The sequence below is a fragment of the Meriones unguiculatus genome, chromosome 10 (assembly GCF_030254825.1).
Source record: "Meriones unguiculatus strain TT.TT164.6M chromosome 10, Bangor_MerUng_6.1, whole genome shotgun sequence".
Classification (NCBI taxonomy): Eukaryota; Metazoa; Chordata; class Mammalia; order Rodentia; family Muridae; genus Meriones; species Meriones unguiculatus.
In genome coordinates, this window is record NC_083358.1 from 18,051,729 (window position 1) to 18,073,271 (window position 21,543).

The 21,543-nt window shown below is 40.7% G+C and overlaps 1 protein-coding gene across 2 annotated transcripts in view; it reads right to left on the reverse strand.

The window, feature by feature from the left end:
- Phlpp2 (PH domain and leucine rich repeat protein phosphatase 2) overlaps positions 1-21,543 on the reverse strand; it is a 72,753-nt gene that overhangs the window by 24,877 nt on the left and 26,333 nt on the right. For both annotated transcript variants that reach the window (XM_021632562.2, XM_060392000.1), the window contains exons 4-10: positions 17,012-17,202; positions 13,604-13,729; positions 12,010-12,164; positions 8,930-9,076; positions 8,290-8,520; positions 6,938-7,140; positions 105-165 (exon numbers count right to left, since the gene is read on the reverse strand). In XM_021632562.2, coding sequence (XP_021488237.1) covers positions 105-165; positions 6,938-7,140; positions 8,290-8,520; positions 8,930-9,076; positions 12,010-12,164; positions 13,604-13,729; positions 17,012-17,202 — 1,114 coding nt within the window. The remainder of the gene's footprint in view (positions 1-104; positions 166-6,937; positions 7,141-8,289; positions 8,521-8,929; positions 9,077-12,009; positions 12,165-13,603; positions 13,730-17,011; positions 17,203-21,543) is intronic.

Here is a 21,543-nt window from a genome sequence, read left to right on the forward strand (position 1 = left end):
CTCCCAGAAGCTCCTTCCTTTGGCCACACAATAGTTCTCTCTCCCTCTTTCTCTACTCCCTCCCCACAAATCAAGACAAGTGCCACCCTTATGGACAAACTCACCGGGAGAGTTCCAAAGAAGTCAGCAGGCTGGGTACTGGGTAGACATTCACTGCTGTCAGCCCTGTGAGGAAAACAACATGTTAACAATGTTCTCAGAAGACAGAAGAAGAAAGAAGAGGAAGAGGAGGAAGAGGAAGAGGAGGAAAAGAAGGAGGAAGAACTTCTGGATAGGGCTGAAGAGACAGCTCATGGTTAAGAGCACCTGCTGCTCTTCCAGAGGCCCAAGTTCAGGTTCCAGCACTACAGCAGGTGGCTCACAACAGCCTATTAACTCCCGCTTTCCAGGAGATCTGATGCTGCCGTACTCCTTGAGCAACTGCACATTCCTACACATATACACACATTTTTTTTCCTTAAAAGGAAGAACTGGTAAACAAAGCAAAAGTGTCTTTATGGAGATGACTACAGATAAAACTACGGCAACTCCCTCTGACTACTGTTTAGTCTGTCTTTGAAAACACATGCAACTACTAACTGTGGGTCTTGTGCACTTATACTACAGCAGGCAGACGCTAATGTTAACAGTACACTGAGTTCGAAACTTGAAAAATTAATACCTGGATATTAAAAAGGATATATTTTTAATTAAGTGTGTGTGTGTTATGAACATTCAGTGCAGGAGCCTTCAGAGGACATAGGTATTGGATCCCCTGGAGCTAGAATTAACAGCCAACTGTGTGAGAGCCTAATATGGGTGCTAGGTACTCTCCAAGAGCACTGAGAACTCTTAACCACAGAGCCATCTCTTCAGCGCCAATATCTGGAATTTTAGTAAAAATAATTTTACTTTTAACTGAAGAATAATGCAGATAGAGAAACAATCTTAAGTATATAGATAAGTGAACTGGAACACATTAATAGAACCAATGCTCACATCATCGAACAAGGTATTACCAACTCCCAGGAGAATTAGCCCTAGTGGCCTAACAGACGGATAGAGCATTTCTTCATCTCCTCTTCTAGCCACCACCCCTTCAAAGATAACATTCTCTATCCTGGCTCCAAATACTAGACATTTGCCACTTATAAAACTGAAAATTTCCTCTATGGCCCACTCCCACAGGAGCTCTTTGGGCAGGTGGTCTTGAACTCATAATCCCACCTTACCTCACCAAGTACTGGGATAAAAGGGTACACAATGTCTGGGGATATAGCTCAGTTGGCAGTGCTTACTTAGCATGCAGGAGGAACTGGGTTCTAACCCTAGTACTGCATAAACCTAGCATGGTGGTTCACACTTGTAATCCCAGTGATACAGATACTTTGTTGTGCTTGGTTCATTTTGAGACAAGGTCTCATGTAGCCCAGGCTGTTCTTGAGCTCGCTATGTAGCTGAGGATGGCCTGATCCTCTTCTCTCTTTCTGGTATATGCTTTGATCTGACTTAATTCACTCCACATCGTGCTTATGGCATTTGTTCATACTATTACATTTGGCTATATATTTTTTAATGTTCTTTCTTATGAATATGAAACAGACCAGAGAGATGCATTCCTTCCTAGGGCACTGAAGGGTTTTGAATTCTGTTAAAGTGTTATAAAATCTGGCAAAAATCACTACTAGTGTTACTGATGCTATTTAAGCTCTTACAGTAAACATTCCTTCTGATGTTCATTTTCCTGTAAATATGCAAAGGTGTTGGGAGGTAAGGCAATCTGGTGCCTTTTTTGTTTCTGTTTCTGTTTTGTTTTTGGGGACAGGGTTTCTTTGTGTAGCCTTGGTTATTATCCTAGACTTGCTTTGTAGACCAGGCTGGCCTCCAACTAACAGAGATCTGCCTGCCTCTGCCTTCCCGAGTGCTGGAATTAAAGGTGTGTGCTACCACACCCAGCATGCAATTTGGTGTTTTAACTGGCAGAAACTGGACTCTCCCTTGCTGCCCCTGACTTGTGTTAAGCAAAATGAGTATCAGCCAGCCGAAGGACTTTAGGCCAGCACTGACCTCTATGAATACACCTCAGAAGCCTGAGGGAAGTACATGACAACTGTACTGTTATTTGCTGCAACTCCTGAAGGGGCTCCTGAAGTGACTGCCTCAAGCTGGGACTGGTTGAAACCATTTACATGAAACTTTTTATTGTCACAAGCCTTGATGATTCCTAAATGACTCTGTGACCATTCCTACCTAGGCCAGAAAGAAACACTTAACCCTAGTGGCCTAGCAGATGGATAGTTGAGAGTGGTGTAAATACAAACCTTACTTTGCGTGAGAGGTTTGCTGTGATTGCTGTAAGCACCATTCTCTGGCTATAAGCAGGAGCACTTGATGAGCCGGCTTGTAGACACAACATTTAGCCCTAACACAAGACTTCTCTCAAGTTATCTTTTCTTGTCTCCTTTACCAGAGGAGGCTAAGCTGATACAAGGAAAGCAGCCACAGAGACAGCAGAGCAACAGTGGTGGCTGAGGCAGTACAACATGATAGTGGAGCATGCTAAGCTGTGACGGTAGCAAAGCTGTGGCTTCTTGAGAGCTGAAGAAGCTAAGGAGAGTGGCAAGCCTGGCAGCCAGCAGCAGCAGCAGTAGTAACAAAAGGGCAACAGTATCTATTTACTGTGACACTGACCAAAAAGAGGCAGCTGAGGGAGGACCCAGGCTAGGGACAAGAGTGGCACAGGAGGCACAGAGAAGGTAAAGAGGGTAGAGATCCGAATCGGAACAACAACCGAGGCTATAAAGAGGCAGAAGAAAACAACTGCAGGCCTTGGTTGCTGGAAGAATACGAGAGCTGCCAAGTCTTCAGACACTCCATATCTGGGAACTGTAACAGTGGCTGCTATCAGGGGATGAGGATTCCTGATATTTAGGTCTGTCTCGAAGCTACAATACCAACTGCTGCTACAGGCAACACATGTAGGGCTAAGGGCCCTACTACCAAAGACCTGTGTGAGAGTTGTAACACTAGAGGGAGCCATCAGGATTGACTACCCAACTGCCGTGCCATGGGATATAAAAGTTGCTGAAGCTAGCACCTGAAGACAGCGCCTCTTTGTCCAGACATGGTTTCTATGTGATTGAACATACGGACCCTCCCAGCTGACTGGCACATACACCATGACTACTCAGTTTAAGATTGCTGGACATTTACGGCTTCTCCAATTTAGAGTGACTACGAATATCTTGTCCATATACATGAGAACTAATCCACACACAGAAGGCGATTATGAGCCAAGAGAGGAACCTTGGGTATACCAGACAGGGTTAGCTCTAGTAGATGCACTGACCATTTTCAAAGTGGCTGTACTGATTAGCTGTCATAGCATCAATGTACAGACAGTGGCAGTTAACACTCAGTACATTTGGTTGTTGTTATTATTGCTTTAGCTTTCTTAAGGAAGAGGTAGGCAAAATAGTATTTGACTTTGTAGCTCAGGCTACCCTGAAACTTTGATCTTCCTGCCTCATCCTCTCAAGTACTGGCAGATTACAAGTGTGGACCACAACACCTAGTTTTTACTCAACAGGCATTTTTTTTTAATTATTATTATTATACTTATTTATCTCTGCATGCATGTATGCCTGTGTCTATAGGCAGGTGTCATGTGGAGGCCAGAGGGCAATGTGTAGGAGCTAGTTCTCTCTTTCCACACTGTAGGTCCAAGGGATAGAACTCAGGTCATCAGGCTTGGTTATGTTAAGCTCCATCACAGAGCCATCTTGTAGCCCTGCTCGGCAACTGGACCTTCTGACTCAAAAAATTAATCTAAACCATGAGTGAAGCCTCTATAACATGATGAAAGACAACAGAACTGAGTCCCTAACATCTTTTATTCTAATAACATAGACACAGAAAAGCAAAGGAAAAACCCAATAACCCCTTTCCACTATCATCAGCTAGCTCTTAACATGTGGATATCTACCTTATATGCTTTGCTTTAACACCAAGAATCAAACATCATCCTGAATTTTTATCATTTGTGACATGGTTTTAAACCTACAGAATGCTGTTTCTGTGTTTACATTTTGGCATAACTTATACAATATACTATGATCATGAGGTTTTTCTTTCTTAATCAAAAGCTGTTTCCGAGACTTATCTGCACCAATACAAAAAGCTTCATTTCCACTACTGTATAAAACCTATTGTGTAAATACATCATTGCTGATTTAGCCATCTTCCTGTTAGAAGTCCTTTGCTCTCACCATGCTACAACACTGTGACAATAACTCTGCGTTTGCAGCCCCACACGCCAGCGGAAAATCACTGTTCACACAGATGCGTCACTTCTCTGATAGGGCCGCCTTCTTCTGAGGTGGCTTCCTAAGTCACTGCCTCTGGCTGAGGACTCCAGAAGATACTGAGTCTAGTCTCTGGTTACACTTAGCACTTTCTCTTTTGAATGTGACGACTATAAAATATTATTTAAATCTTCATTTCTGGCAATTGGTGAAATTAAACATTTTCCCTTTCCTTTCCTTCCCTTCCTTAAACATAGAAAACTGCCAACCATGCTAAAGCACAACTACAATAACAGTATTTGGGAGGTTACGTCTGGGGCTACAGGGGTGGTACAGTGAAACTGCTTTAAAACACCGAAAACCAAAATAAAATACATAACAAGCCTAACTGGCAAAGAGCTCTCCATAAAAATGGCCACTGTCTGAAACAGACCAACAGTAGTTTCTACACACACATGGTCTTTTACGTTGGAAAACATTCCCACAGACCACCTCTAATTGCTGAGAGGAAGATAAGCTCTGCGCTAAGTCACTCCACATTGTATGAACTGTGGTTTTTCAGGCTGGGCACAGCAGCTTTGACTCCATTTTGAGAGAGGGTAAATCAGCCCCATGGGTGACCCAGATGTCAGGTTCCACCCATGCAGCACAAACTGAAAATGACTTATTCCTGGTGACCAAAGGAAGCCACTCTATAAGTTTATTAGCATTAGCTGAGACTGTAGTGGCACAGAGACATAGTAAAATCACATGAGGAAAACCAAGCCCAATAACTTATTGGACATCCCAGGCCAAGAAAAAGAGTATAACTCCCTTACCTGGACTCCATAAAGAGTGTGTGTGTGTTGTGTGTGTGTGTGTGTGTGTGTGTGTGTGTGAATACACACCAACCTACCATCTGATATCTGAAGAGAGAGAGAAAGAGAGAGATAGACAGACAGACAAAGGCCTACCCTACTATTCCTGAGCTTCAGGCTCAGCTCAATCTCCTGATCTTCATGTGGTCTGCAACTATCTGTTCGGTCTATCTGTTTGCCTCTCTGGACCTGGACCTGCCTGACATGCTGTTTCTTGCTCTTAACCCATTCCCAACTCTCAAACCATGGTTCTGTTCAGCCGTTCACCTTGGAACTGAACTCTGTAGCTTTGCTCTCAAACCAAACTACAACAGCTCTCTCCTGGCACTTGTCTGATTCCTTATCTTATCAATACTGACTCCCACCTCCTGCAGTCTCTTTAAACTTATATTCATTCTATAAACCACATATGTGCATATAGACATATATACTGTCTACTGTATGACATAAGAGTTGGTATTAGTGATTAAGACTAGAATAAAAGAACACCTCAGCCAGGCTACCAAGGTAGGCAGGTTGTATAACAGATCTCTGTCACGGGAACCACAAACCCTTGTTTATTTATTACCACTGTGCCAATTGTTAACTGTGGAGAGCACACACATCTGATTCTGGCATTTGTGCTCACTACACTACTGGAGCAGGGTCTTCTCACACTAGAACCATTAGAGACTGGGAAACTTTTTAACTTTTTTTTAAAAATTATTTATTTATGTATGCAATGTTCTGTCTGCATGTATGCCGTCACACCAGAAGAGGGCACCAGATCTCATTATAGATGGTTGTGATCCACCATGTGGTTGCTGGGAATTAAACTCAGGACCTCTGGAAGAACAGACAGTGCTCTTAACCACTGAGCCATCTCTCCAGCCCCAACTTTTTCTTTAAAAGGCTAAAAGAAACACTTCAGGGTTTTTGGACCATAACAGTGCCTTACTCCATATGAAAACACTGATGTGCAAACCTGTGAGTACATACCAATAAAACTTAACTTATGAATATAAATGCTTAAATTTCATGTCACAAATATTATTGTAATTTTTTAACCCAACTTTTAAAAAAATATAAAAACAATTTATACTATCTGGTTTTGTGTCAACTTATACAGTTAGAGTCATCAGAAAGAAAAGAGTCTCTGTTGAAGAAATGCTTCCATGAAATCCAGTTGTAAGGCGTCCTCTCAATTAGTGATCAATTGGGGAGGGCTCTGGGTTCCATAAGCAGGCTGAGCAAGTCACAAGAAGAAAGCCAATAAGCAGCATACTTCCACAGCCTCTGCATCTGCTCCTGCTTCCAGATTCCAGCCCTGTTTTGAGTTCCTGTCCTAACTTCCTTCAGTGATAAATCACAATGTGGAAATGTAAGCTAATTAAACCCTTTCCTCCCCAACTTTTTTTCATGGTGTTTTGTTGCAGCAATAGAAACCCTAACTAAGACACCATTCTTTATAGACTATGCAAAAAGGAGGACTAGAACAGATTTAGGCCCTTGGCTGTAAGAACCAACGCCTACTTCTTAACAGATGCTCTGGTTTGAACAAGCTCATCCACCTACCCGACCCCTATGATTCTGCAAAATGCCTCTTACTGTGCTCACACAATGACTCTTAAAGTACCCTGCCATGTCTCTTTATGTATATGTCCACTGCTTCAGGGCTACTGGCAAAACTAAAAGAGAAAGCACAGGGACACAACTCCATTCTGCAGAGTGGCTGAGAAGGACCACAGACACCACACTTCTCAGAAGGCTCAGACTACAGCTGAAAGAGCAAAACAGGAGGTTGGATAGAAAACTCACTGTTCCAATTGGCGTAGAGGGTTCGAAGGGAGAAGCCACTGAGTGCCAGCTCCCTCAGCTGGTTCCGCTCACAGTGCAGCTGCTCCAAGCCACATAAGGAGCTAAGGTCCAAATCAGTCAACTGATTGTCCCGCAAATCCATGTGAGTGATGTGTTTATTTCCCTCCAGATTTTCAATAATCACCGTTTTCAACTGGTTCATCCTTAATATTCAGAAATAGGAAAATAATTGAAAAGAATTTCTATTACGTGTATAGAAACATGGGCAAGGTATGACCCTTTCCTCTCTGTACTGAACTTGAGAATTTCACTACCTGCTTCATTTTTCAAAGTACTACAGAACATAACCAGAGTTGATTTATAGGAAAACAAAACAAAACAAAAAAACAAAAAACCCTCAAGACCCAGCTGAGTTAGAGCTGGTAAACACACACACAAATTAGAGAGGGGAAAGGCACTGTGCACACCGACACCTGAGTCCCTAGTAGGGCCCGGTGGGGACGGGCGTGCTCTGGGTGGTGGGAAGCTGAGTGGCAGGCGCAGTGCCCTCTCTGTGGCTGCTCCTCTTTCTCTAGGGCTGAGGCTCCATGCGCTAAGCAGAGAACAACCTGAATGTACAGGAGTGGTTCAAGTGCAAACTTCACAAAATGTCTGTTTCCTTCTCTCACCTACATGGCTGCCACAAACTAGCCTGTTCTCCTTCTCCCGTGCACTGCCAAGTGCCTGTCCATGTCTTCACAGGGCTCACTATCAGTGTTCTGAAGTAAGAAAAGACCCAGCACACATCTTTTACCACCTTCCTTTCAGAAAAGCCTGTCACTACAAGACACAACTCCTAAGAAGGTTTTTAGTTTTGAAGCCTTTAACATTTCAACGACAACATAATGTTACCAAGGGAAAAGTGACTCAACAGAAAAATGGTTAAATTTACAGAAAACTGGAAACCACTAGTCTACATACAAAACAATGTTCAACATCACTCATAAATAACCAAATGCTCATTAAAACAATGAAACAATGCTGTACCTTCTCTTGACAATAAAAAAATAAAAATAAAATACTGAAATCCACTACAGATAAAGGTTCAAGAAAATAGAAATTCTCAATAAACGCTGTTGAAAGAGTAAGTCAGACAGTCATCAGCAAGTTAAGGCTGTCATTGACAAACCCACCAGATCCTTACTCTCTGCTACTGGGTGAATAATAAAGTTTTACTATAGATCTGAGAACATCTATTTTTATGCTGTTTTAAATTCCTAATGTTCTAAAGAAGTAAAGAAGTCCTTATGAGGAGAAGACATCAAGGTCCATCACAGCAAAGCTAAGGAAGTTCTCAAACACAGTGGCCTCACCTTAGATCCACATGCTTAACATGGCTCATCCTGGTCAGCACCCCTAGGTTTAAGACTTCCAAACAGTTTCCTGCCATAACCACTTTATCTAACATGGTGAGTTTCTCCAAAACCTCAGGAATTTGACTAAAATTGTTGAAGGAAATTCCCAGAGAAGAAAGCTGCTGCAGGTTTCCCAATTCATCGGGTAGAGTGGTGAGAAGGTTGCCATCGAGGCAGAGGGTCTGAAGACTGTGGAAAACAAACAAGCCTGCATTATGGAACAGCTCACACAAACAAATTTACAGACAGAACCAACAATAGGGCTTGTAATTCATTATTAAGCCATGCCACTAATCATTAACAATCTAAACATGACAAAATCCCCCAAATCTTGGCCCATGGAGAGTAAACAGAGGCTTAGACATAACTCTTAAGGGTGGGCCTTCAGACACTAAAGACCCAGGGTCTCTGTTGCTGAAAAGGAGGGAATGGGTCACTGCTTGGTGGCACTGTCACCTCTGGTGTCAAGAGCCATTGCTTAATAGAATCCTGGTAAGGATATGACTTATCTCACCATGAAAGTTCAAAGTGTTGCCCTCATCCTAAGATCAGGAGGTCCCGCAAAAGAAAGGAGAACCTAGGAAGAGCTAACACTTACTTTAGCAGATTGCCAATCTGACTTGGCAGGTCATGAAATCCATTACATGAAAGGTTGAGTTCAGTCAGGGTAGAGATCTCACACAGCAACACAGGAAATACTCCAAGCTTATTATGGGACAAGTTCAGGCCCTTCAGTTGAGAAAATCTAAAAACAAAGGCACAATACAGACCATATTTCCATATTGTGATGGTATGAATAACTAATATACTCATTACATGTCTTTACAGGGAGACCATCAATGGACTTTGATGATTAATTTTGTTTCCTGACTGTTTTGTTATTGCTGTTGAAGACAGGGTCCTTCTATGTAGCCCAGAACAGCCTAGAACTTACAATGTAGCATAGACCAGCCTCAAACTCAAAATCTTGCCTCCATTTGCAGCTAAATATGTACCAAATAATCTGTTCTAAAAACATGTTTTCATTTATGTGCTAACAAATGTTTTATGGACACAGAGGCTAGTAAAGTAGTTAAAACATAGTCCACGCACGCTGTCAATGAAACCTGGTCAAGAGAATTCCCCTAATGAGGCAGAAAATGTACATGGGAGTTCATGCTGCAACAATCACTTTCTATTGAGTCACACTTAATACACTTAATCTTACTTTACTAAATGTCAACATGCAATATACAAAACAATCTATTCAGATACCACAATAACTAACAAATACATAGTACATTATAAGCAACTCCCCCCCCCCTTTTTTTTTTGGTTTTTCAGGACAGGGTTGCTCTGTGTATCCTTGGCTGTCCTGGACTCCCTTTGTAGACCAGACTGGCCTTGAACTCACAGAGATATACCTGCCTCTGCCTCCTAAGTGCTGGGATTAAAGGCGTGTGCCACCACACCCAGCATAAGCAACTCTTTTACACTGAAATTATATTGGCTCAAATGTCACTTGAAATAAATAGATCAGATGAGCTTGAAAACATCTGACGGCCTTGTATGGTAAACTGATCTGATCTACATGAATCCTGTGTTGCTGCCATTTGTTCACAGAATAAAAGTTTCCATATTATCTTGCCTTGAGATAGTGTGGCCAAAAAACAGGTATACGAAACATCATGTTTTATATCATACAAGTGTAAAATGATGATAAGTCAAAGACACTGTCCTCCTGCCCTTGAGAATGGAACCCATGGTACCTTACTCTAAGGCTCCTCTTCCAAACCTCAACGTCTGACTTCCAGGTGACCTGACTTGATTGCTTCCTATTCTTTGTCCAGGTGCCTTGACTTCAGAATCTCTGCCCAAGCTCTGTAACTAGATCAATTCTAGCTTCAGGGCAACTCAGAAAAAAAATTCTGAAGACTGACTTCTTTAATATTATAGCTTATCTTAATTTACTATACAAATATGAGTCAAATACCTGCATCATTACTAAATATTTACTTGATATATACTTGTATTTGTAAAAGATTAGATTTTAAATACCAGTGTGTTTCTGAAGATTATACTGGTACTTTAAGAATTATGTTACTAACACGAGGATGTAAAACATGTCATTTTAAAGCACATTATTTTTTATTCTCCATGTAATGTAAAACACGTTGCTTTAGCTGGGTGTGTTAGCACACACCTTTAACACCTCAAGGAGGCAGAGGCAGGTGGATCTCTGAATTCAAGTCCACCTGGTCTACAAAACAAGTCCGGGACAGCCAAGGCTACACAGAAACTCTGTCTCGAAAAATCAAAACAAACCAAAACAAACCAAAAAAGCAGTCTGCTTTGATTTTTAATTTTTCCCTTCCCCAGTAAAAGCCCACAATCACATCTTGTTAGTATTCATGGGCATCCACTTTTTGTGTTTTGTGTAATTTCTTGAGAGGTGGTCTTACTTAATGTAGCCCAGGCTGGTCTCACATGCTGTTTTAGGTGAAAATATGAGGTGGAATGTGGGGAGAGTAGGAAGGTAAAATATATTCTAACAAAAAAGATAAAAGAAAAAAACAAAAACAAACAAACAAAAAAACATAGATCACAGTCTTGTAGGGATGAAATGTTTCCGTTATTGGCAGAGAAAGGTTTCAGGGATGACAAAAGACTTGGGAGCAGACACAAAGAAAAGATAAAGACTGATCAGCTTACAGCCATTTCGATTCAAAACTTTTGATTAAAAAACTGTCCACTTATGGAATCTCTCAATCTACCATGGCTGCAAATCAAGCTTTATCATCAATACAAAATATGTTTTACTATTAATAAAAAGATTATCCTAAGCCTGGCATAGTGGCACATGCCTTTAATGATAGCACTCAGGATGCTGAGGCAGGTGGATCTCTATGAGTTCAAGGTCAGCTTGGGCTACAAATTAATTCAGTTCCAGGCCAGCCAAAACTACACACTGAGATCCTGTCTCAAGACAAAAGAAAAACAAACCACCGAAAGATTATGAAAATCAATGGTAATTCATTATAGTCTTTGAAACAGAACATTTCATCAACCTTGTTTTATAGGGAGAATAATGAGGAGAGAGATTGTGTGAATAAAAATTGTGCTTCAGTAAAAATTTAGAAAATATGATGGAATGTGCCAATGAATTCTTCCCTCAAAGGTTCATATGATAGAAGCATGGTGTCAGTGTGGCAGGACTGAAAACGACAGACCTATAAGAAGTGAGGGTTAGGGTATAGCTCAGTGGCAGAACACTTGTCTAGCATACAGAGGGTCCTGGGTTCAATCCCCAACCTCACTAAAATAAATAAACAGAAAAAAGGAAGAGGAAGTAATTATGTCACTGAACATTCTGTCCTGGGGAAAGATTACGCAGTGAGTTAGTTCCCAAAATAATGGGTTGTTATAAAAGAGCAAGCACTGAGCACTAAATATCCCTGGTTTCCCTGTCTTGCCATCCCACTTCTCCCTCTTATGTGGGTATCCACCATCCACCATGATATCCTGAAGCGAATGGACTATCTGATCTTACATTGAAATCTTTTATTTTTACACACTACCAGCCTCTGGTTACTTTGTTATAGAAATGAGGAATGGATTAATTCAGTCAACTTGTCCACTGAAAGTGTGAACCACATCTCATTTTCAACATGGTAGTCTGGAAACCTCTTCTCTACATACTTGTAGAGTGTGTCAAGGCCCCCCGGTCTTTCTAATTGCATGAAGTTGTGTCGCAGGTTGAGGTAGGTGATATCTTGACTATAGAAGAGATGCTCAGGAACCTCCTCAAGGCTGTAACATGAGAGGTCCACAGTGCTGATCCGCTGGGACACCACCTGAAAGACAGCAAAAAGAAAAGCCTCCTGAGCGCGTGGGTGATTTCATGCAACACGGGCTGGAATGGCATTTACACAGAAAGTACTGACTACAAACTACGATAGGGGAAAAAGTAGAGATGCTATTATTCATTTATAGAAACCAGTTAGTTTTTACTTTTCCCTAAAACTATAAACTGCTTTAAAAAACAAAACAAAACAAAACAAAAGGCCTGTAATTCTAGCACTGGGGAGGTAGATATAGGATGATTAGTAAATCAAAGCCAGCCTTGGTTACATAGAGAGATTAAGGCCAGCCTATCAAAAACAACAAAAAGTTGAAAACAAAAACCCATAGTGGGTCCATGCTTAAAATTCTAGTAATTGGGATCCTGAAGCAGGAGGATCACTAAAAGTTTGTTGAGCCTAGGCTACAGAATAAGTTTCAGGCCAGCCAATACAATGTAAATGAGACCCTATCTTTAATAAAAAGAAAGGAAGGAAGAAAAGGATGAAAAGAAGAAAGGAAAAGAAAAAAGCTGCTTATGTCACCATAGGGAATTAAAATTTAACATTTCATATCAGAAGCAATGATACATTGACTCAAAATAGGCAAGTTTTAATAAGAAACAGTGTGGGACAAAATTCCTTTTGTAGCCTCACATCTCTGCAAAGCATATAGCACATTGTTGAGTATGCCAAAGATGGCCAAGAAACAGTAACTTCTCTTTAAAGAGGAAGAAGGATGGAAGTTACTCACAAGTGAAACCAGTTTTACATGGAACAGATTTTATAACTGATACACACAGGAAAAAAACAAAAACAAACAAACAAACAAAAAAAAAAACCCAACCCTGAATCATCTTTAAAACCTGTAATGCCACACTAATAAATATGGCTATAATGTGTTTAAAACATGATGAAACTCACTTGTGTCCTGAGACATGCCACTGCACTGTGGTGCCTCTTCTGCATACTGCTGCCAAGAAAACAAAGGGCAGCAGTTCTGGACTTGCAGCACACATTAGAGTAATGCATCTTTAGCGGCTAAGCAGAGCTATGCTGAAACGTCAGCTATCCTCAACATACCAGAAGAGGGATTTGTGACACCATCACAGGTTATGTCCCATCAATAAGGTCACCTTTAAGTGCTTCTAAAAGTGTACAGACATGAAGCAGTAGGCTATAAGCCATGAAACAGATATGTCAATCAGTGACCAATGTGGCAGATGGGAAGCAATGCAAATCTCATGTCTCAATTCCTCTAAAGGGCAAACTTCACTGTGTTTTAATTCCACCTAAGACACACCTCACAAAGATGGTACAGAGGGAAATGTACCTGAAAACATTTTGACTGCAAGTATAAATAAGTAATGACTCAGTGAAATGCCTAAGGAAAACCAAGTGTGACGTTAAGGGCACTTGTTGCTACATCCTCATCTCCTATCCAAGTTTCCAACCTTAGATGCCTGTCGTTGCCATCTCTGGTACTCAGCCAAAGTCTCAAAGCTGACATGATAGGTCTGGGCTTGGGCTCCAGCTGAGCTGAAAGCAAGGGAGTGTTGCCGGCGCTTCACTTCTTCTATCTGAAGAAGAGGAGGAGAAAATCAAAACCACTAATCAGAAATGACAGTCAAAAAGCAGTAACAAGACACACTTTTTAAAATGGCAAAGATTCTGATCAGACATCTCTCCAAAGAACATATACAAAAAACCAGCAAGAGTATGAAATAACGCTCAACATCAACATCCATTATGGAGAGGAAAATCAAACCACAACAAAGGTGGGATGTGGGGGTACACACATGTAACCCAGCACCCAGGAGGTAGATGAAAGAGAACTCCAGGTCATTCCGGGCTACCTAGACATCGTTGTCTCAAAAGAAGGGAACTCTTCCGTAAACTGCGACAGCTCAACTTACAGACTTGCTAAGGAGACACTCTTCCCACCGCCATGGACCCACTTCTGTTTCTGGATGACACTGCTTCTGAATCTTGGCAGACCAGCCACAAATTGGCTTACAAGTTATACTTGCAAATCATATATTCTAGTGCTTACTAAAGATAGAACCAAGAGGCAGAAACACAAAATACTTTGAGCAAAAAAATAAAAAAAAGCACCCTGTACAGACTCATTAAAACTACACAATTTTTGCAACATTAAATTATGGTATTCACAACATAATCATTGTTCATTGTTAAGAAATCAGTGAACTATAGAAATTGCTATCAAAACAAAGAATTTCATTGAAACGAACAGATAATGTTCTAGAATAATTGCCGGGTAATGGTGCATGCCTTTAATTCCAGCACTAGGGAGGCAGAGGCAGATGTATCTCTGTGAGTTCAAGGCCAACCTACGGAGCAACTTCCAGGACTGCCAGAGCTACACAGAAGAAACCCTGTCTTGAAAAACAATAAATAAATATATTAATTTAAATGTTTTACTATGAGGAACTGGAAAGATGGCTCAGTAATTAAGAGCACTTGCTATCTTTGCAGGAGACAAGAGTTCTGATCCTAACATGTTAGGCGGTTCACAGCTATCTGTAACGCCAGTCCCATGAAATCTGATGCCTTCTCCAGCCTGGAAGGGCACCAGGTTCACAAATGGTGCACATATACACATACAGACAAAACAGTCACACATATAGAATAAAATGAAAGGGGTAAATAATTTTTCAAAAATTAAGTGAATTTCATTTTAGAGATTAAATTATACCTCTGTACAACTCACCCTTCCAATTTAAAAAACCAAACCAAACCAAACCAAAAACTTTGCTGGGGGGTGGGGTGGAACACACCTTTAATCCCAGCACTGGGAGGCAGAGGAAGAGAGGTCTCTGGGTGTTCCAGACCTGCCAGGGATATATAGTGAGACCCAGCCTCAAGCAAACAAAAAAATAAACAAAAAGAAAGACTAATGGAAAAAGCTTTGTGGCAAGAAGCCCCACCCACTACAAAATGATAAAAGGACCACCTGACCATTAATAGTTAATAATTTCCAAAGTTGCACACATATAAAACTACAATGCCTATTTATATAATAGCAATTAACATAATTATATACATAATTATATAGAAATGTTTAATTTGTTTTGTTTTTTGAGACAGGGTTTCTCTGTGTAGCCTTGACTGTCCTGGACTCACTTTGTAGACCAGGCTGGCCTTGAACTCACAGAGATCCACCTGCCTCTGCCTCTCTGCATGCTGGTATTCCAGGTGTGTGCCACCACACCCAGCAAATTTCTATTTCTTATCAGTAATTCATAAAACTTTCTCAGTATTTGACTATGTATGATTCTCTAAATCTTGACTGAAGTATTCCAATGTAAAAAAAGTTTTAAATTTTTCAGTTTTCATTTTTATTAATGTGTCTGTGTGTGACTGAACATGTCTTAGGCCTACAAAAGAACATGGGACTCCCTGGAACTAGAGTTACAGATAGATGTGTGCTGCCCCATGGATGCCACTGGAATTGAACCTGGGTCCTGAGTAAGAGCAGCCAATGCTAAGCCATGTCTCCAGCCCATTATTTTTAAATTATATTTAAATCATATTTCCATTCCTAAGGTTTTCACTGAATCCTCCCCAGGATTCTGATTCCCGAATTTTTGTTGTTCTGTTCTGTCTCACAAAATCCTAAGCATACTTATTTTCAGGGTACCCACTTATTCCCACCTCAATCTGAAATGAGTTTATTTCTTGATGAGTTTATGGATATCTTCATTAACATAACTTTTCCTGGTGTTTTCCAGGACTTTGGAGCAAGCACTTTTGCACTCTGAGCCATCTCTCCAGCCCATGTTATCTTTCTTTTTAATACATGTTTTATGTCTATATTGATATATATCTAGACCAACTGCACACTTTAAAACATAACTTTCAAAGGTCATTTTGACTGTGAATCCTCTTCAGTTCACACTAGTTATGCTAGTCAAGCCTCAAAACATTGAATCTAGCATCCTATAAATACTAACCTACCTATGGACACCTGTCACTTTGGTCTAACTAGCAAATTACCTTTTCTAGGACAGATACAGATTTGTCACAGTTCCCTAGCTGCATAATTGAGGCTCATGACCACCCAATTCTCTAATGGGCAAAAAGAAGAAACCTCAAAGAATTTATCTTGGAAGCTGCTTCTAGTTTCCAAAAGCAGCTTCTATGCAGCATCCTGGTAACAGCATCTTGGTGTTATCGGCTACAGCACTGAGTCCCTGAGTATGGAGCAGACAGTTCTGCAACAGCACTGGGGCATTAGAGAGCTCTGGAACCTCCCAAGAGCCTCTGATATAATCTTTTATAATATTCCTATTGGTTTCTATGAAAATCAGGCAGGATGTTTTCTTTCCTTTCCTTTCCCTTCATTTTTTCAAATGCTGAGGATTAAACCCAGAGACTCACAAGTGCTAGACAAGCACTGTGTCACTGAGCTACAGCCTAGGTTGCTCTGTGTGTGTGTGTGTGTGTGTGTGTGTGTGTTCATATGTGCATGCACATATATGCATGTGGAGGCCATAGATCCACCTGGGAGTCATTACTTGGGAGCAGCACACCTTGTCTGTTCAAACAGGGTCTCTGATTCACCAGGAGTTGACAAATGGGCTAGGTTGGCAGGGCAACAAGGCCCAGAGATCTGTTGTCATTGCTTCTTCAGAACTAAGAGTACATGTACCACCACACTTGGTTTTGTGTTGTTGTTATTGTTTGTTAGTGTTATTGTTTGTTCATGTCCTTAATAAACAAGGATTCTGAAGATCAAATTGAGGTCTTCCAGATCTTCCTTTACCAACTGGACAATCTCTCCAGCCTACCCTTAACGTTCCTTAATGACCAAGATAATATTTAAAATTTATAAACCTTACCTTTCCCCCAACCAGAGGCAAAATGTGCATCTTCCCAGTTTGACAATCCTTCACTGAGGAAACAATAAGGCAGGTACCACACAGAACAACTAGGCGTTCAGCCCATTTGTGCAGCTGGGTTTTTCCTTTTCGTACATTATAGATGCCAGACAGTAGGATTCGATCCAGATGATCCATCTGGCATGGTTTTTCTAAAAAGAAAATAGTACTTCAGAATGTACCATTAAAGTAACATAATACTGGAAAAGGAAAATGTATGAGCCAACATTCAGTACCTCTATTTATAGATAAGAGGAACGAAGCAATATGGGTTTTACAAAAAAAAAGATTTCAGTCCTAAAATAACACCCCACCATGCACTTATACAGTGGAAATAAGACTTTACCTCAGATGTCACCCTTCTCCTAACAGCCACCTTTCTTGCAAGGTGTCTAGATCATGGACTTTGGGTTCAGGCACACTATAGCCTGAATGCAAGTTATGCCACTCCCTTCAATTACCTGGTCCAGTAAGCTTACCTTCCTCAAAGTTAGACTGTATTGTCCTGTATTGTCTCAGATTTTATTAACCTACCTTCCAGAGTATTCTTGTAAAGAAGTAAAATAACATGAAATACTGAGCATAATGGGGATACAAAAGATGCAAAGAATAAATGATAGTCATTACTGACATCAATCCATTTTAGAATGTAAAATTTAAGAGTTCTCTAATTTTGTATGTAATCTTCCACCTCTCTGGCTCTTGCAAGAAAAGCTTATGGGTGGTATTTCAGTCAATGTTCCCATAATGAAAGCAGAATCAGAGCACATACCAGCTTCTCTTTAAGTACCTTCCTTTCCATCATGAGATACAGTGATCAAAACAAAACACTGAGACTAAGACGTGAGGGCACTGACATGGAGATAAGTACCAAACACAGAAATCAGTGGGGCTCAGCTGGCAAAAGTGCCTGAATCCAACCCCCAAAACCCACAATGGAAGGACAGAACCAGCTCCTACAAATTGTTCTCTTCCTTCATATTTGTGCTATGGAAAACATGTGCCTGTACACATACACAATCATACTCACAAGCAATTACTCAAAATCAAAATAAATAACCAAGGAAAGCAGCAGAAATAAAAAATGGTACAAATAGTAAACAGAGCTCTTCAGAGATGACCACGATTGACCTGGTACCCTCAGGTACCACTTTGCTCACTTACTCAAGCATTTCTGCATATGTAATATGAAGAAATGGGTCAAATACTTCAAAGACGCAAAACTGCATTACTCAAAAAACGTGTTAATACCAGACTTACTGAGGGCCACTTAAGCCAATCCCTCTGCCTACATTCTGATTTCCACTGCTTAGGGAGTCTGGTCCTCTCAGATCTATATTTTCTGAGCTTCTACTACCAGCCAGGCATTCCCAACAATGTGTCCATCAGCACTTAAAATGAAGAGATACTAAACTGACAATAGGAGCTACTGTCTATTAACTATTAAAGTCGTTAATGAGCGTGGAAAGTAAATGTAAAAAAATTAAATATAGATAATGACATATTTGTATTTTACTTGTATAATTAAAATTTTCTAAGAGGTAAAACATGAACACAATAATTATAAATATATAATATGTATATAAAATAAGAGTAAAAAACACAGACCATAAAAGTAATATATTAGTGTAGTGGGATGTTTTCCTAAAGAGTATTTCTACACTTTTAAGATTTATTTTTATTTTTTAATTGTGTGTGTGTGTGTACCTGTGCAGCACATGAACAAAAATAGCTGCAGAGGCCAGAGGTATCAGCCCTCCCTGGAGCTGGAGTTAGAGGCAGCTGTGAGCACCTCTGTGGGTGCTGGAGTTCAGGTCCTCTCTAAGAGCAGTATCTGCTGGCTTAAGCATGGGGCCAGCTCTCCAGCCCTAGCACACCTATATTTAACAAACAAGTTTCAGATATGCAAATTAACCTGAGTCAGTAAGGGTTTTTGGAATTTGGGAAAAGATTCGTTTTGTTTTGTTTTTTATTTATTTATTTATTTTCAACACAGGGTTTCTCTCCATAATCCTGGCTATCCTGGACTCACTTTGTAGACCAAGCTGGCCTTGAACTCAAAGAGATCAGCCTGCCTTTGCCTCCTTGAGTGATGGGATTACAGGTGTGTGCCATAAAAAGATTAATTTTTAACAATGTTACTTGATATTGAAAAAGGTGTAGAAAAACAAGCTCTACTGAACAAAGCGCTTACTGGTAACACATTATTTGTGTAATTTAGGAACATTTAGTCATAATTTAAAATATATGCCTGTAGTGACTCAAAAGTTCTAGTCATACGACTGATGTCCTCCTCTTATATGCTGGAAGTCAGCCTCTTCCCTTTCCCCAACTGTCACCTCCTGTTCTCTTTATAGTTGTCATCTATAGTGCATACATCCTATGTAATACAGGTTAAACTACCACAACAGGATATACTGGAACAAACGTAAGCTCTGACTCTACCCAGGTTGACATTCTTGATAGCCAGAGATCAATACTGCTCTTCAGAAACTCAGCATGGCAGTGGCCCTGACACTTGTAACATCTGACTTCAAATACTGTTCTGACTATTGTCATCTAGGCCCTCAGAAGAGGAAGACAGCACGGAGGAACAGAACAAGGTATAGAAGTGGCACTCATTAATTCCACTTCCTATCATGAAGAGAACACAGTCAAATACGCACAGCTGAGATGGGCTGGGGAATGAAGTAGATCTGGGCAATCGTCACATGCAATCCACACTCTGCAACTCAGGACCTAAATATACAAACTATTGCCTTATGCTCTCCCACCTCCAAACAATATGGCTGAGATTTATATGTGTCAACTCTTGGGTGTTTGAGGGTTTGTTGTTGATGGTTGTTTTGTTTTCTGAGACAGAGTCACATGTGCCACAGGCTGCTCTTAAGCTTAGAATGTAGCCGAGAACGCACTTTAACTGCTGATCCTTCTGCCTCTACTAGGCAAGGCTGAGACTACAGGTAAATGGCAACTTGCCCAGCTTGTTTTTGAACTTTAAATGAAAACATACTGTGTGATTTATATTAATTAATCATCAACTTGACTAGACTTAGAACTGCCATAGAAACAGAGCTCTGAATGTGTCTATGAAGGGTTCCCAGAAAGGTTTAGTGGAAGAGGAAGACTCATCCTAATTGTGGGTACCCTGCCCATGGGCTGGTCACAGAGCTGAGGCCAGCATCCTGTCTGCTTCCTGACTGTGGATGCAAGGTAACCACTTGCCTCCCAATGTACTCCTGCTGCCAAAACCTCCCCTCAAACTGAGACCTAAAATAAATGTTTTCCTTAAGTCAAATGTTCAAAGTGGCAGGGTCACTGTAGTCTTGACTTCCTTCTGACAAGTATCTTATCACCACAACCAGAACAGTAACTAATACAGGATTCTTGTGTGTGGTTTTTCATTTGTATTTATATTCTTTACACTAAAGTATTTTAAACAATGTAGGCAGATACCATGGTGAAGGAGGACACCCTGAGCTACCCACCTATAACTACAACTAATAGCAAATCACATCCTTGAGACTCCATTTCTTCTCATACAAATAAAAGAGGAAATTAATGTACTTCAAATCGTCATGACTGATCATGCCGGCCACTCAACTTCAGTGAAAAATATATCCCCACAGCACTGGGGAGAGAATCCAAGGCTTTACACAAGCTAAGCAAGCACTCTACCACTGACTGAGCTTTCTCCAGAGCTGTTTTCCATAGCCCTTGTACTGGCTATCCTTTGTAGCTAGGGAACACAAGAAGGCTAACTGGTTTCAACTTAGGCCCCGCATGACCTTGGCCTCAGTGACTGTATTGTATGTAGTATGCAGAACACAACAATTTTACACATGAAATATTTAAACTGATTATGTAGCACTTTGCTCACAGAGAATACTTGAAACCTTTTCTTTTTTTCTGATAACTCTAATGTCTCTGGATTTGGGAACTGGGAAAAGAAGGAAGTATTCTTTATTGATAATCTTGATATGTCAAACATTCTCTGATACTCTTACCTTTAAAAATGAGAACTTAATCCCCTTCCCCTTCTGTGATGCAGGCTGTAGTTAATGATTCAGGTTTTTGTTTGTTTTTTAAGATTTCAGATTCTTTTTTTTAATTATGTGTGTGTGCCTGTGTGTGTGTGAGAGAGCAAGTGAGTATAGGTGCCCAGAGGCTAGAGAAGGGAGCCTGATGCCCTGAAGCTGGAGTTACCAGCGGTTTTCACCTGCCTGACATGGGTCGTGGGAACCTAACACATGTCCTAACATGCGCATTCTTAACAGATGAGCCAGCTTTCCAGCCTCAGTAAACAGAAAGCGGTAAAAATGATGATAACTTGTCAAAAAAAGATGCTGAAGCCTGCATGTGTGTGCAGATGGTGTATGCGGGGGTAATTTTTTACCCTGGGTAGACACAGTTAAGCAGTCCATGGAAAGTCTACATAACCAAGAGTTAAAAGTGTCTACCAATGGTCAGTCAGGAACCAATGCCTCTAACCA